A 14,405-nucleotide genomic window follows, 5' to 3' on the forward strand; every position below is an offset into this window, starting at 1 on the left:
CACTTCCCGGGTTATTCTGGTTCAATCAGGTTTATTAGGGCCGAATCACAATTTCTCCGATTCAAAGTGATTCAACCTTCATTCGATTAAAATTACTAACTAAAGCTATTTTCAAGTTTAGTCAACTGTGAAACCGCTTTGTCCTAATATCAATAGATATACCATAAACATTATTAAGATATTATTTAAATAAGTTGAGCAAGCAAACTCACAATCTCCTTGTTGCAAGTTGACATCATATAAACATGTGATCATCTAGTTGATACATTAATTAAAATAATAAAATGTTTAAACTCTCCAAAAAAATGTGAGAGATTGTCTCCAAATTTCATTGGTGATGTCTGAAAAATTAAAGACAATAATATTCACTTATATTACTTTTATTTTGAAATCAATAATGATTAAATCTGGATGATGAATAATAAAATAAAAATATAAAAATTTCACTCTTAATATTTACATCCTTTTCTCATAATTAAAATTCTTTGAGAGAAACTAGCGCATGAGAAGTAATTGCATTGAATAATTTTTAGGTTCTTCATTATATGTCCTTGCGGGTTTCGATTGACTTTTATCTTCCTCATAATTGATCCTGGCCTAATCCATCATGCCAAAAGGTTATTTTATTATAATATATTAGTTTGTTGATAGACATTTGTGTCTATCAATTTATATTCTTATTTTTTAATAATGAATATTTAACTTTTATATATTTTATTTTAGAGAATTATATCACATTTTTGTATTAAGTGTATATGATATTACAATTTATATAATAGAAAAATATGAAAATGAATTTTGATATTATTAAAAGTTACATTGTATTGGTGGTTTAATATTTTTGGTGTATATAACTTCTATTAATATTTTTGGTATAGGAGGGCAAAATAGGTAAAGAGAAATTATACTATTAAATACTTATATTATGTTTTGACTTTATATATGGTGGATAAATATATATAGAAATATAGATATAAACTTTGGTTTACCACATTAGGTATTTCAATTGTATTAATATAAGTGAGTATAATAGGAAAATGCAAGCATGGTCGGTGGTTACTGGTTACATCATTTTTGGCTTTTTCTTTTGGTACATCTTTGTTTTTTTGGCATATCACATCACTTTTAGCTTTTGAGAAATAGCTAACAATCTTTTTTTGAATGAAAATGAATTATGAATTGACGATATATATATTTGATGCTTTATCATCATTTATCCTTCAAAAAAAATATAAATAAATAATAAATAATATGTTGATTGTATATAAATTTTGACATTGATAATGCATATATATTATACCAAAATGAAATATTCTCCTTCAATCTCTCCTACATCATTAAAAGAATAACACTGTCATAAAATGATATTTTTTATTAATAATTAACTTATAAAAGAAGATATATGTTAATATCCAAATTAAGTTACATTAATTATAGACAGTCTTATATATTAATTTGTTAAGTCCAACATATCGTAGAGTGAAAGTTAAAACTCATCTAACTCATTCTTTAAATCTTTGGATTTAAAAAAATGAATGAATAAAAGTAAGTATAACTTAATTTAGATATAAGTGGATCTTTTATCAACAAATGTTTATATGAATAAAAGTAAGTATAACAAATGTTTATATCAATTTTTTTTTTTTTTTTTTTACAGATGAGATGATTAGTATGAAAATTTACTAAAACAATATATTACTAATTTTTTGTTTTTTGAAATAATGAAAAAGAAACTGGCATTGAACACGTAAAAGGCGTCAGGGCTACGGCGGCGTGATTCTCACGCGAGGTTCCAAAATCAAAACAGAAAAAAGTTGTAATGAAATTTTAAATTAAAACAAAAACAACAACCCTATATACTATGGGCCCATGATGGTTGAATCAGGACCGTACGTTTCATAGCACAATATATAAACACTATTTCATAGAATAGAAGAACCTTCTCTTACACATATAGAAACTCTGAAACCCCAAAACGATTCGGCACTGAGTTGAATCGGAGCCACAAACGAGAGGTACAAAGAGTGAGTTGGTGATTCGGAAGAGAAAGAGAGAGAAACATGGCTGGTATTGCTCGTGGACGCCTCACTGAGGAACGCAAATCATGGCGGAAGAACCATCCTCATGTCCATACACTAAACTTTCATTCCTTATTCTTGTTCCTTTTTTTAATAAAAAACGTTTCGTTTCGTTTACCTTTTTTTCTGATTTGATTGTAATTTTGTTTGTTTTATGTGATTTAGGGTTTTGTTGCGAAGCCTGAGACTCTGCCTGATGGTACTGTGAATTTGATGGTCTGGCATTGCACAATTCCTGGAAAAGCTGGGGTAATTTCTATTCTAAGTGCTTACTGATTCTGAATATTAATTCAATTTCTTAAATTTTCTAATTTTACTTGACCTCTTTTTGCTTTTGATTATGCGTGGTTGTTTTTTAATTGGCACTTATCTTTTAATGTTGAAAAATGAGATAATAGGATATTTTGAGAAGAAAAAAGTGGGTCAATTGGGTGTGGCTTGGGGTTTTTTAGGTTTATCATCATGAATAGAGAGGCTGCAATTAGCAAATCCCTCGCTAGGAATGAAATAAGTAAATTTATTATTTTTGCAGTAATTTGACATGTTAACTAATTAATGAAGACGCCAAGAATTAAGAGTCCAAAAACTGTTACCTAGTTTTTGTTTAAAACATTCTGGTTATTTTACATCGTTAGCGTCTCCGCGAGTTGGATGGTGTGTTTTTTTTTTTTGCTGTCTTTTGCAATCATCCAAGGGTTGTGCCTAAGTCAGCAGAGGCATGCCTTTTGCTGTAGGGTCGTGTACTATTTTTCAGAGGTGCTGACTCATCCTGGCTGCTCACCTCAGTGCCTTCTAACGCCTTTGACTACATTGGATCAATTGAAGTTAAAATGTAAATATAAAAACTAACTTGCAAACAGACCTTACTATAAAAGGAGCTTATGAATTTGATGGGATTGGGGCAAGCTAAAGTGCTAAGCGAAGCATTCATTACAGATTTAATGCGGTGAACTAGTGAAGATGCCTGACCTGCAAAATGCTAAATAAATCATGTATGTCAGGGTAGAAAATCAAATGAAACCGTGTAATTAAGTCATTTGCAATTCTAATCCTATTCTGTATCACATAACCTAGAGATCACACCTTGTATTTTATTGCATCACATAATCAAGAGTGGGAAACATGCTGCCATAATTCATAATGATAATCATTGGTCATCTCCAAAAGGTGATCATTAAAACTAGTTAAATGATCACCAGGTGAGGTCGGTTACATTGATTGAATGATTTCATTGATAAAGCATTGATATCTAAATCTTTTCTTATTGTCTTACCTATGGGTTTTCTTAGCCTTCCTCTGCCTTGCTGGGTCTTCTAACGATTTTCTTCATACATACTTAAACCACCTTCGGCTCGATTGTACAATCTTTTCTATGATATGAGTTGCCCCAACTTTCTTCTTAATGCATTCATTCCTAATCCTATATTATCTAATGTGTCCATTCATCAAGTACAAGATTTTCATTCTTGCTAATCGACTTTATTCTCTTGTTGATATTTTACTGCCCAACATTCAATATCATATAACATTGCGGGTTTTATGGTTGTGTGGTAAATTTTCCTCTTAATCTTTAGTGGCTCATTTATTTCACATATAACACCCGAAATAATCCACACATGCTTAAATCACCTACGGCCCAATTGTGCGGGTCTTATAGTTGTGCAGTAATAACTGTTTTTTTGTTCATGTGCATGTGACATATGCAAGGTTGTAGAAATTAGGCGGATATTTAATTCTTGAAGGCCTTTTGTGAATGAGTTATATATTATTCTGACTACATACCTTTAATTTATTTGCAAATGAGTAAAGCAGCTTATTGAATAGTGAGGCTTTTATTTACACTTCATATTAATTTTGCTTGTCATTTGCTTCAGACTGATTGGGAGGGTGGCTTCTTCCCACTTACACTGCACTTCAGTGAAGACTACCCGAGCAAGCCTCCAAAGTGCAAATTCCCACAAGGTTTTTTCCACCCTAATGTCTACCCATCCGGAACTGTCTGCTTGTCTATTCTTAATGAGGATAGTGTAAGTAAATCTGTCTTGATAATTTCTGGACTGTCTGACACTATCTTTTTTGGTTTGATTTTACTTGTTGAGCAAACAAATTTATGGAATCATTATTAAATTTAGGGCTGGAGACCAGCCATAACAGTGAAACAAATTCTTGTTGGCATCCAAGATTTGCTTGACCAGCCAAATCCTGCTGATCCTGCTCAGACAGAAGGCTATCATCTATTCATCCAGGTACTTAACCTAAACAATTCAGCATTTCTTCATATATATTAACTTCAACTTCAAACAATGTTTGTTTGACTTAATATAATGAAGGCAAATTATGGTGAAACAGTAATATTACTAATATATTTTCCAAAGTTCTTAGGATTGCTGGCCTGTTTTAATATATAACTATATATATATATATAACTTTGAAAGAATGAATAATGACAAAGCGGTTGGACAAGATAATATACCTATTAAGGCCTAAACGGTTTTAGGAGAGCAGGGCAATAGATGACTCACAATTGTTTGATGAGATCATGAGGTCTAAGATATTAGACGAGGGAAGGGGAAGCATCTTAATCCCTATTTATAGGAATAAGGGCGACGTACAAAATTGTGTAAACTATAGTGAGACTAAGCTCATAAGTCATACTATAAAGCAATGAGAGAGTATATCATTGAAAGTTAATTTGGTTTTATGCTGGGGAGGTCGACCATGAAGGTTATATACTTGCTATGACGATTGGTGGAAAAATCTAGAAAGAGCCAAAGTGGCTTCCACATGGTTTTCATTGATATGGAAAATGCATATGATAAGGTGCCTAAAAAAGAGGTGTTGTGGAAAGCTCTAGAGAATAAAGGTGTTCGAGTTGCCTATATTCAAGCAATCCAGGATATATATGATGAGGTCAAGATTGGAGTTAGAACACAAGACAAAGTCTCAAAAGATTTTCCTATTTAGGACTACACCAAGAGTTAACATTGAGCCCATACTTTTTTACATTGGTCTTGAATGAGAGTGTTGCTTTGGATGAGTGAACACACTAGACAAGATAAGACTAGAAATGAATACATTAAGGAGAAAGTTGGAGTAGCTCCTATTTTAGAAAATATGGTAGAATCACGCCTCAGTGGTTTGGACATGTGTGAGCCTATTCGGGAGACCGGTAGAAGCCCTATAAAGAGAGTAGATCAAATGGAGACTAGTCCAATTCCTAGAGGAATTGAGGACACTAAGGAAAACCATAGATGAAATGGTTATGAAAGACTTAATTAATGTTGTCAATGAACCTGGTTTATGATAGAGCATTATGGTGTTGTTCGATGCATGTAGTTGACCCCAAGTAGCGGGATAAATGCTTAATTGTTGTTGTGTGTGTATATATAACATTTTAGGGGGACCCTTTTTGTTAGTAGGTAGGTAGAGATATTAACTTCTTAACATCAAAATTGTGTATTTATATCATAATATATTTTGCAGGATGCAGTGGAGTATAAGCGAAGGGTCCGGCAGCAGGCAAAGCAATACCCAGCTATTCTCTAGTGCTATTTTAGCTCAATTTATTAAGTACTATGATAGATGTTGTTTGCTATGTCTCTCTCCATGCTAAAACTTGAAGGAGTCTGTCAATGTTTACTGCGATGATATGCAGATACCATGGTTTTAAACTATTTATACTTATTCTCATATTTGGATGAAGTGTTAATATATAAACAATGTGAAAGTCAACTAATGCATACTTGTTGGCAATGCATTTTGTGCCTTTATATTTGCTGCTATATTTCTAAATATGAATTGACTATTTTAATGTGATGACTGATGAATTATATGACCGCTTTTGTTTGTGGATTCTTTGTTTCCTTTCTGGAAATCAAAGATAGACCTCTATTTGTGTCATTGAACAGTTGTTCATGTGCCATGGCAGCATAAATTATTACTGTGTCAGATAGACTTTCTTATATCTGAAAGGGGGAGGGGATGAATTGACTAGTGCGTTCCTGAAATATACCAGTTTTTCATCCTGTATGTTGTGAAATGCTCAGTAGCATGTCTGGGTAATATGAGCATCTCATCTTTTTAGCCAAACATGGAGAATGCTAACATGGCTAATTTGGATTATATAATCATGATTGATTCGGTTAGTGTATTTGTGGTTCAGTTTAATTTTATATACCAAAATGAAATATAGCATGATAATATAAAAAAATAATCAATTATTTACAACAAAGGTCATCAATTTAAGGTCATAAAAAGATGAGGTTTAAGAGAAGTCAAGATTCAGCTCATATTTGTTTAAATTAGTTTTGGATGAGGTTCAAGAATTGATGTCCCAATGCATATTTTTTGTGGATGATATGGCTCTAGTTGGAATCAAAAGAGGACTCAAATGAGAATCTAGGGTGTAAAGACAGACTTTAGAAGTACATGACCTTTGTATAAGTTGAATTATAGAGGATATAAAGTATAAGTTGAATTATAGAGGATATAAAGTATAAGTTGACACTAGGGACATACTATATTGTTTGGTTAAAAATTGAAGATTGTATAATATCACAAGTTACTAGATTTTAATGTCTTCAGTCTAATGAATCTAGTAGGGTTTATAAATGAATCCCAAATCTAAATCTCTTTTTCCTTAATTAGTTTGGGAGTTGGATTTTGGAGGGGAATGAAGGGAATGAGAGGCTTGGGAGCCATCTCACAAGTGTATTTCATGGCTCTCAAGTGTTTCCTTTCCCTTCAAAATCCAACTCCCAATTAACCCTAAATGTTTCAAAAAATACTAGTCGGATCAGTTTCCATTTTAAAATCAATTTGCAGTTTTATTTTGATCGAATTTGGACGTGAACACCTATATCAAATGGTAAATTTTTGGTTTAGATCATATGAGTTAGTTAAAGAAGGACAAAATTGGTTGGTTTGGATAGTGGATATAGTCTTTTGAAACGTGATGACTTATTTAATGAATGACACAACATGATTGATTGGTTTGGGTAGTGGATTTAGCATTTTGAAACTGATATGTTCTTCAATACAACAAACTCATTTGGAGGCATGGATCCATCAATAATATTTATTCTTATCATACATTTTTATTTATAAAAAACTATTCCTAACCCTTATCCATCAAGGTCTATTCCCCAAAGATAAAAAACTATTCCTAACCCTTATTCATCAAGGTCTATTCCCCAAAGATTCCTATGATTTTCACCTTCTTCCTTGAACCTCTATTTGATAACAGAAATTCCCGTTTAGTCAAAACCCCAAAGTCAGCGCAGATATGGCAGAAGATTCAATTTTAAAGGAAGCTGATAAGATAGTACAATAGTGCTGATTTTGTTACAACTACTCCTAATATCAGCTTTGATCTTGTAACAGCAATTGTTGATGCATCTTTGAGTTTTAACAACCATAAGCATAGCTGATAAGTTGTATGTTTTTAGTATGTAGCATTATTTTAAATTGCGGATCACATTACTTGATGTAATTATAATATTACATTTGAGATGATTACCACAATGATATCACTTCATGTGACACTGAGTCATAATGATGTGGGTGCATTGAAATGCCATGCAAACCGGTCACATTTAGGAGTCTCATTGGACCACAACAAATTCAAAACACAATTTAAAACACTAGTTTTGATATATAATGACACTATGACAGCTCTATTAGTAAAATCTTATTTATTTTTTCAATTTGAATTTTTTTCTTTTATTTCTGCATTAATTATTATTTTTCAAGTTTACCTTATTTAATACTTGTCTATCCGGTTAAATCCCTTTCATCCCTACTTGTTCCATTGACAAATTACAGAACCTGTCAATGTTAAGTCCATCCAAAAAATTATAAATGAAAACTTAAAATAACTGATACAATAAACAAAACAACAATGTAGTCCACTTGTGTTGGTGGTTCTTGTGTCACTTGAGGACACCAACTTGGTTGACAAGTGTTGGGAACAACTTCTCATTCTTAAAGAAGTGTGTTGGCTATGACACCCTCAATTTCCACAGAAGTTAATTAGGAGTATTAAATTAATTATGATAATTAATGTAGTAAACTGTTCACACACCAATATGATGCAATACTAAAACTAAGTAAGTTAATAATAATAGACTCGTTATATTTTTCCTTCAGTTTTATGGTTCTTTTTGGATGAATATGTGATGCTGTCTTGTGTATGATACAATGTGATTTATATAAGGATTGGATCATATTAAGTCTCTTTTATCAACAAACATTGGATCATATTAAGTCTCTCTATTACTTCTAAATCTCTTCATTTTCTTATTAATTTGGTTTTGGATTAAAAGTAATTTAAACAAGTCAAAAGCATCATTTTTATTCTTCATGATATATATATATATATATATAGTCTGAAATATTGTCTATAAAAAAGTAATAAAATATTTTTTACTAATCCATGTTCCATTAAGTTCATATATATCAAAATGAATTAATTGAAAATGTTCAAATTTATTAATTATTGACTTATGTGAAGACTTAAATATTTTTGGTTGAATACAAAAAAACACATTTCTCAATCATTTTTGAAACCTTAAGAACTAATCCCAAGTTTGTCATAATCACGTATTAACATGACAGAATGTAGCATACCAAACCTTAAAATCTGCATCGTGTAAGTAAAAGTAAAAACTTTATTATCTTTAATATTCAACTTGAATATTCCATTAGTGGCATAACCCTTTCTCACAAAGATGGTAAATTTTTTTGGTTATAAAGATGGTAATTTACCAATGTGAATTTCTGATATTATAAAAAAGGAAAAATTATTAGAAACCTTAATTAGTAGATAGGTTTGAGATTATAGAGACCAGGGGCAAACTAGAGAGTGAAGAACCACCTTGTTGAAGCTGAGACATCGTTCCACCTTGGGAGCTCTTCCGATTCCCTTGTTTATTGTGTTGACTATTATAAAATTGAGTAGCTAAACCCATCCTTTGTTGGAGATAGATGTAGTTAATCAAATTCTTATGTAGACTTATTTATATATATATATATAATATATATTTTGATTTAAATAGTTTATTCTTGTTTTGATGCTTGTCTTAGTGTTTGAAACCTAGAACATGATTCTATATTTGAATGTGATAGTGGAAACTTTATATTTGTATCTTCAATATAACATATCAGGTCTAATTTCTAGGAATAGTGTTAGAATAACAAGTCAATAAAAACATCTAAGCTTAACATAGTTTGCTTTGTTAATAGTTCACGGAATATGTGATTAGGATAGTGATGTCTTCACCTTCTCATATAGGAATTAGTGAAGTAAGATAATATTGGTGTTGAGGAAATCAAAATATGTAATAGGATATTAGTTGATGTGAAAGATCAATGGAGAAAATATAATAGAGAAAATGACACTAAGAAATTAATATGGTTTGACAATTTATTTACGTCCACGGTTGAAGAGCAACAAAAATTATTCCACTATGATAAAAGAGAATTACAAGTTCACTCTGTATTTTACTTCCCAAAACTCAAGTACACTCTCACTCGAGTATTTCTCAAACACTCAAATATTTCTCACAATATTAGAACAAGAGAAGAAGAGAGAATATGCACTAAACTAAATATTGGTGTGTATTACAATGGCTTGAAAAATTCTTATTTATAGCCAAAACTCTTGAAGATTATGTGGGCAAAAGAATAGAGCATTAATGTTGACTTCACCATAACTACTTCTTTTATTTGGCTATAAATTTTCTCTTTCTTCAAAATAATGTTTAGTCATTTCTTTTTACTTAGCTACAAGAATTTCTCATCATTATTTTTGTGTGTGCAAATATTGAATAATATCTAATGTCTAGGATTAGAATTAGGTTCTTTAATCTAATAATCATTTGTAGTTAACCCAAACTTCTTCGTTATTCATTGGTGGAATCAATGTTTAGGGGGAGGATTGAGAGTTCTTTGTCATTCATTTGAGGGATCAGTGTTTTGAAAAGGAGATTAATATTTTATCTCAGGAAGGAATTAATGATGTATGAGTATATGGTGATGGTGTTACTAATGCATAAAGGAACGTGTATATTTGATTAATAGAATACTTAAAGGATAAATTGATGAAATATAATTCTAACACTTTTATCTCTACGATGTTGTTTTAAACTCTTATTAGTTATCTTGTGAATTGTACGCCCTCGACTCGACTCAGTTATTTATTTCAAAGGGAATCAGGCAGGGGGACCGATGAAGCCTTTTTTATTTCTTATTGTGGCAAGAAGGTTTTGTGGGTTTGGTTCGTATGGCAAAATGTGGTGGATTCCGGGAGGTTTTAAATTGGGGAGACCAGGTGTGGAAGATATAGATTTACAGTTTGTAGATGATACAATAATGATTTTCAAACCCACTATTTCTAATTTGTGGGTGTGAAAACTATTATTAGATGTTTTGAATTAGTGTATGGAATAAAGATTAATGCTCATAAAAGCTCTCTTTTCGTAATCCGTACTATCGAAGTTTTATGAAAATGTTGACTTCCTTTTTATCTTGTAAGATTGGAGCTATTCCCTTCTGTACTTCAGAATTTCGGTTGGGGAAAATTTGGGGAGTGCTTCTACCTGGAAGAGTGTTGTAGATGTAGTGGTAGGAGACTTGCTCCTTGGAAGCGGAGCCACATAGCTTTTGGAGGTATGATCATTCTTCTGAACTCAATGTTGTGAAATTTGCCAATCTACCTCTTGTCTCTTTATAAGGCTCTTAAGAAGGTTATTCATAATATTACTACCCTTCAAAATAAGTTCTTACGAGGAAACAAAAGAGGTAATAGAGGCATATAATGGGTGAAATTGTCTAAGGTTTGCAAACCAAAGAAGCATGGTAGTTTGGGTGTTAAGGACTTAGCCAAGTTTAATGAGGCTTTCTTGGGGAAGTGGAAATGAAGAAGATTGATTGAGCCATGCTCGCCTTTGGTTAGAGTGGTGGATTCAAATTATGGTTCAGACATAAGTCGCTCCGATTCAGATATGGTCTGGAGGTGGTGGAGAGACTTGGGTAAGACTGGTTCCTTGAGTGAAACACAAGATGGATGGTTGGACTCTAATGTGTAGAAGGAAATTGGTGATAGTGGATCGACATTATTTAGGTATGATACTTGGTTTGGTAATTAATGTTTTAAAGACATGTTTCCAAGACTTTTTTGTTAGTAGGGAATAGGTAGGATCTAGTAGTAGATTATGGTGTTTGGACTAATGAGATTTGGAGTTGGAGCATCCCTTGGAAAAGACAACTATTATCTTGGGAGAAAGATTTAGTGGATCAGTTATACGATCTGATAAACTGTCATGGTTGCAGGTGTGATATCTCAGATAAATGGAGATGGGGTCTAGAAGCTTCTGGGGTTTATACGGTCAAATCAGTATCCTTGGCACAAATAGAACCTGATATCTCTACTAGGGATGATCTTCTTAACAGATGTTAGATTAGTTGTGCTCCATTGAAGATGTGTTGCTTTTTGTGAAAAGCGCTGAGAGGGAGATTAGCTACCAAGGAGGAACTTCAAAGAAGGAAAACTCGTAGTGGACTAGATTTGAATTGTGTTTTATTTAATTGATCATATACTTTTAGCTTGACGTTTTACTTCTTTAGTGTGGAAATGATTCTACTCTTGGTTACAAGTTCCAGTTTTTCTCCCTAACTCTAATCTCTAATCTTCTGGTGATGTATGATTCTTTTTATAAAGAACCAAAAGGTAGAAAGTGTAGGAGGGTGCTTTGGTTCGCTGTGGTGTGCTCGATTTGGCTGATGATAAATGATGTAATTTTCTATGATAAAGGGGTTAGCTATACTTAGGTGCTAGATTTGATTCAAATTTGGTCATGAACTTAGTTTTGTTTCATTAGTGGTCCTTATGTTTATGATATTGCGTATTGGTGTATAGACCCTAGGTTTTGTATTTCTCATATCAACGACGTTAATCGCTTGTGATTGAGTGTTGTGTTGTATCTAGATTGACACCCTTTGTGCCTTGATATTGTGCATTAGTGTATAGACCCTAGGTTTTATATTGTTCAACCTAAAAATACCAACTTACAACTTTGAACTTAAGACCATAATTATTATTTAAAGACGTAATATTGCTCAAGTCATTGTATATTTTTTAACTCTTTATATTACTTTTGTGACAACCACTCTCATGTTTCATTAACTGATTTATTGATTATCAAAATGACGCTGTTATCAGGACTTGCGTGTAAACATTAAGCTGTGTCAATTTTTGTCTTAATTGATTTTGATTTTTTCTTTATTTTGAGCATTGTTTAAACCTAATTTCTTTTATTAGCTTATTTGTGTGATTTGTGCTGTTTACTCTTGTTTATGAGAGGAAAGTTATCGATCAATCAATTAGTTATCATTTAAATATGGAAAGAAGAAGTAGAAAGAACAACAACAAAACAATAAGAATGAAACGACTAGCTAATCAAAAGGAGAAGTAACAGAGTATATATGTTTTTGTTTCTTCTTTATCTCCATTATAATAAGAAACTATGGGTAAAATGAAGAAAAAAAACTACATTAGACCCAAAGGAGCTATTGAGCACAATAGTCGAGTACATCTCATAAGATTGACTAGATTTCCAAGTAATGTGAACAAGTTGAAATAAAGACACAACAACTTCATAAACTTTTGTATGTCAATCCTTTTGTAGGAATAGACTTTGAAGATCCATATTCTCATCTCGTTAAGTGCTATGAGCTATTCAAATCAGTTGGAGATATATAAGAAGAAGCATTGTTTCTTAGACTATTTTCATTATGGTTGATAGACAAAGATAATGAGTAATAGCTAGATCAACCATCACAAGTAATGGCTGAGTGAAATCAATTAGAAGAGAAACTTTTGTATAGAATTTCACATATTATTAAAATAGATGGTTTTCTGTTTTGTATAATCGATTAACAATATGGTTAACCGATTATGTAGTTAGTTACTTTAGTTAGTTAAGCTGAGTTTTGTTTGTGATTTTACTATAAAATGTGAGTCTTACACCTTTGTAATCACAATTCAATAATGAAAATATTATAAGGTATTCTTCAATACTCTAGTGCCAATTCTATTTTTCTATGAAGCTTGAATCTTTGCTCTTCTTGTTCCTATCTTGAGTTCTTTCTTTTCAAGTATGGAAATCCATGTTTTAACATGGTATCAGAGCATAATTATTTTTTAACCGTTTCCACTTGTGACTCAATTCTTCCAAGATTCAAGAAAGATGAAGTCTTGGAAACAAAGAAGGAAATTTGAGGGTAAGAGAGATAGATACCAAACAACAAAGTTATGAGTGTTATTAAGTTTGACAGAGACCCAATCTTTACATCAAGATAAGACACTTGTGACATTGGAGGCTCATGGCATGCTGATATTGGCAATAACCTTGAGGGAAAATTTGCTGCATAAGATGAGCTCAAGAACAACAAGCACGTTAGTTCCCTTCAAAGATCAATACATTCTATTTCAAAGATAATTCAATATTCATTCTTCTACATTCAAGATCTTGATTCTCTCACTTTCTCTTCTCCTCATCATGGAATCCACCATGTTTTATATGGTATGTCAAAGACTTCAACACACAAGAAGCCGCAAGAGAGAAAAGTAGATTCTTCCATCATCATTTCATCAGAGAGTAACTTCACAAGTGCATAAGGAAAGGTTGCATGTGCATTTGCTGCTCAGAGGAAGCCTTAGATTCTCCTTGTTGCTTCTGGATGCATTTTGATGCTATTTGCAATCCTTTGTGGTGTTTGAAATTAGTTGTTTCAGGTTTCAAGATCAGGGCAGTAGCTTGTAACCAATATTTTCTTCTCAATGATAATAAGAATCTACACATTCTTTCATATATTCCCCTAATTATTTCTCATTTCTTTATTACTCTAGTTTCTTTACCCCTCTCTCACATTAAACACACAACATTATAGTGTGTAATATTTTTTTTCTTATTGAAGTAACATATAAGGATCAAGATTAAGGTCCATCTCTTTCATGTGTTATGATTGGGTTGCTTCTGTCAAATAGATGGTTAAGCATCAGATAAAATTGCTTCTGCCAAATGGTGGTTAAGCGTCAGTATTGCTTCACATTCAGATTTCATGATTGGGAGACGAATATTAGCTCACCAACAAGAGGAGGTATTAGAGTATATCATCGTATTCAACACAATTATTTCAAGCTTGGAATGCTTGATACATTCCAGCTTGTGGGGGAATGTTAAAATAGTTGAGCTTTTGTTAGTCGGTTAGTTAATTTGGTTAGGGTAGTTAGTGTTTTCTTCCCTTTATATAGATGATTCAATGTAA

At 32.1% G+C, this 14,405-nt stretch overlaps 1 protein-coding gene across 1 annotated transcript; it reads left to right on the top strand.

The window, feature by feature from the left end:
- The first annotated feature begins 1,894 nt into the window (after positions 1–1,894).
- LOC109341382 (SUMO-conjugating enzyme SCE1) lies at positions 1,895–5,886 on the top strand. The gene is made up of 5 exons (XM_019579283.1): positions 1,895–2,126; positions 2,244–2,327; positions 3,953–4,105; positions 4,211–4,324; positions 5,562–5,886. Exons 1-5 carry the CDS (start codon positions 2,061–2,063, stop codon positions 5,622–5,624), a joined length of 480 nt encoding a protein of 159 aa, XP_019434828.1. The 5' UTR covers positions 1,895–2,060; the 3' UTR covers positions 5,625–5,886.
- Positions 5,887–14,405: the final 8,519 nt, after the last annotated feature.

The sequence above is a fragment of the Lupinus angustifolius genome, unplaced genomic scaffold (assembly GCF_001865875.1).
Source record: "Lupinus angustifolius cultivar Tanjil unplaced genomic scaffold, LupAngTanjil_v1.0 Scaffold_451, whole genome shotgun sequence".
NCBI lineage: Eukaryota > Viridiplantae > Streptophyta > Magnoliopsida > Fabales > Fabaceae > Lupinus > Lupinus angustifolius.

Bases quoted from the DNA above. Each gene is read 5' to 3' on its own strand.
- LOC109341382 (XM_019579283.1), top strand. From the start codon at position 2,061: ATGGCTGGTATTGCTCGTGGACGCCTCACTGAGGAACGCAAATCATGG. The intron at 2,127-2,243 runs GTCCATACACTA...TATGTGATTTAG, and splicing joins GGCGGAAGAACCATCCTCAT to GGTTTTGTTGCGAAGCCTGA. The intron at 2,328-3,952 runs GTAATTTCTATT...CATTTGCTTCAG, and splicing joins CAATTCCTGGAAAAGCTGGG to ACTGATTGGGAGGGTGGCTT.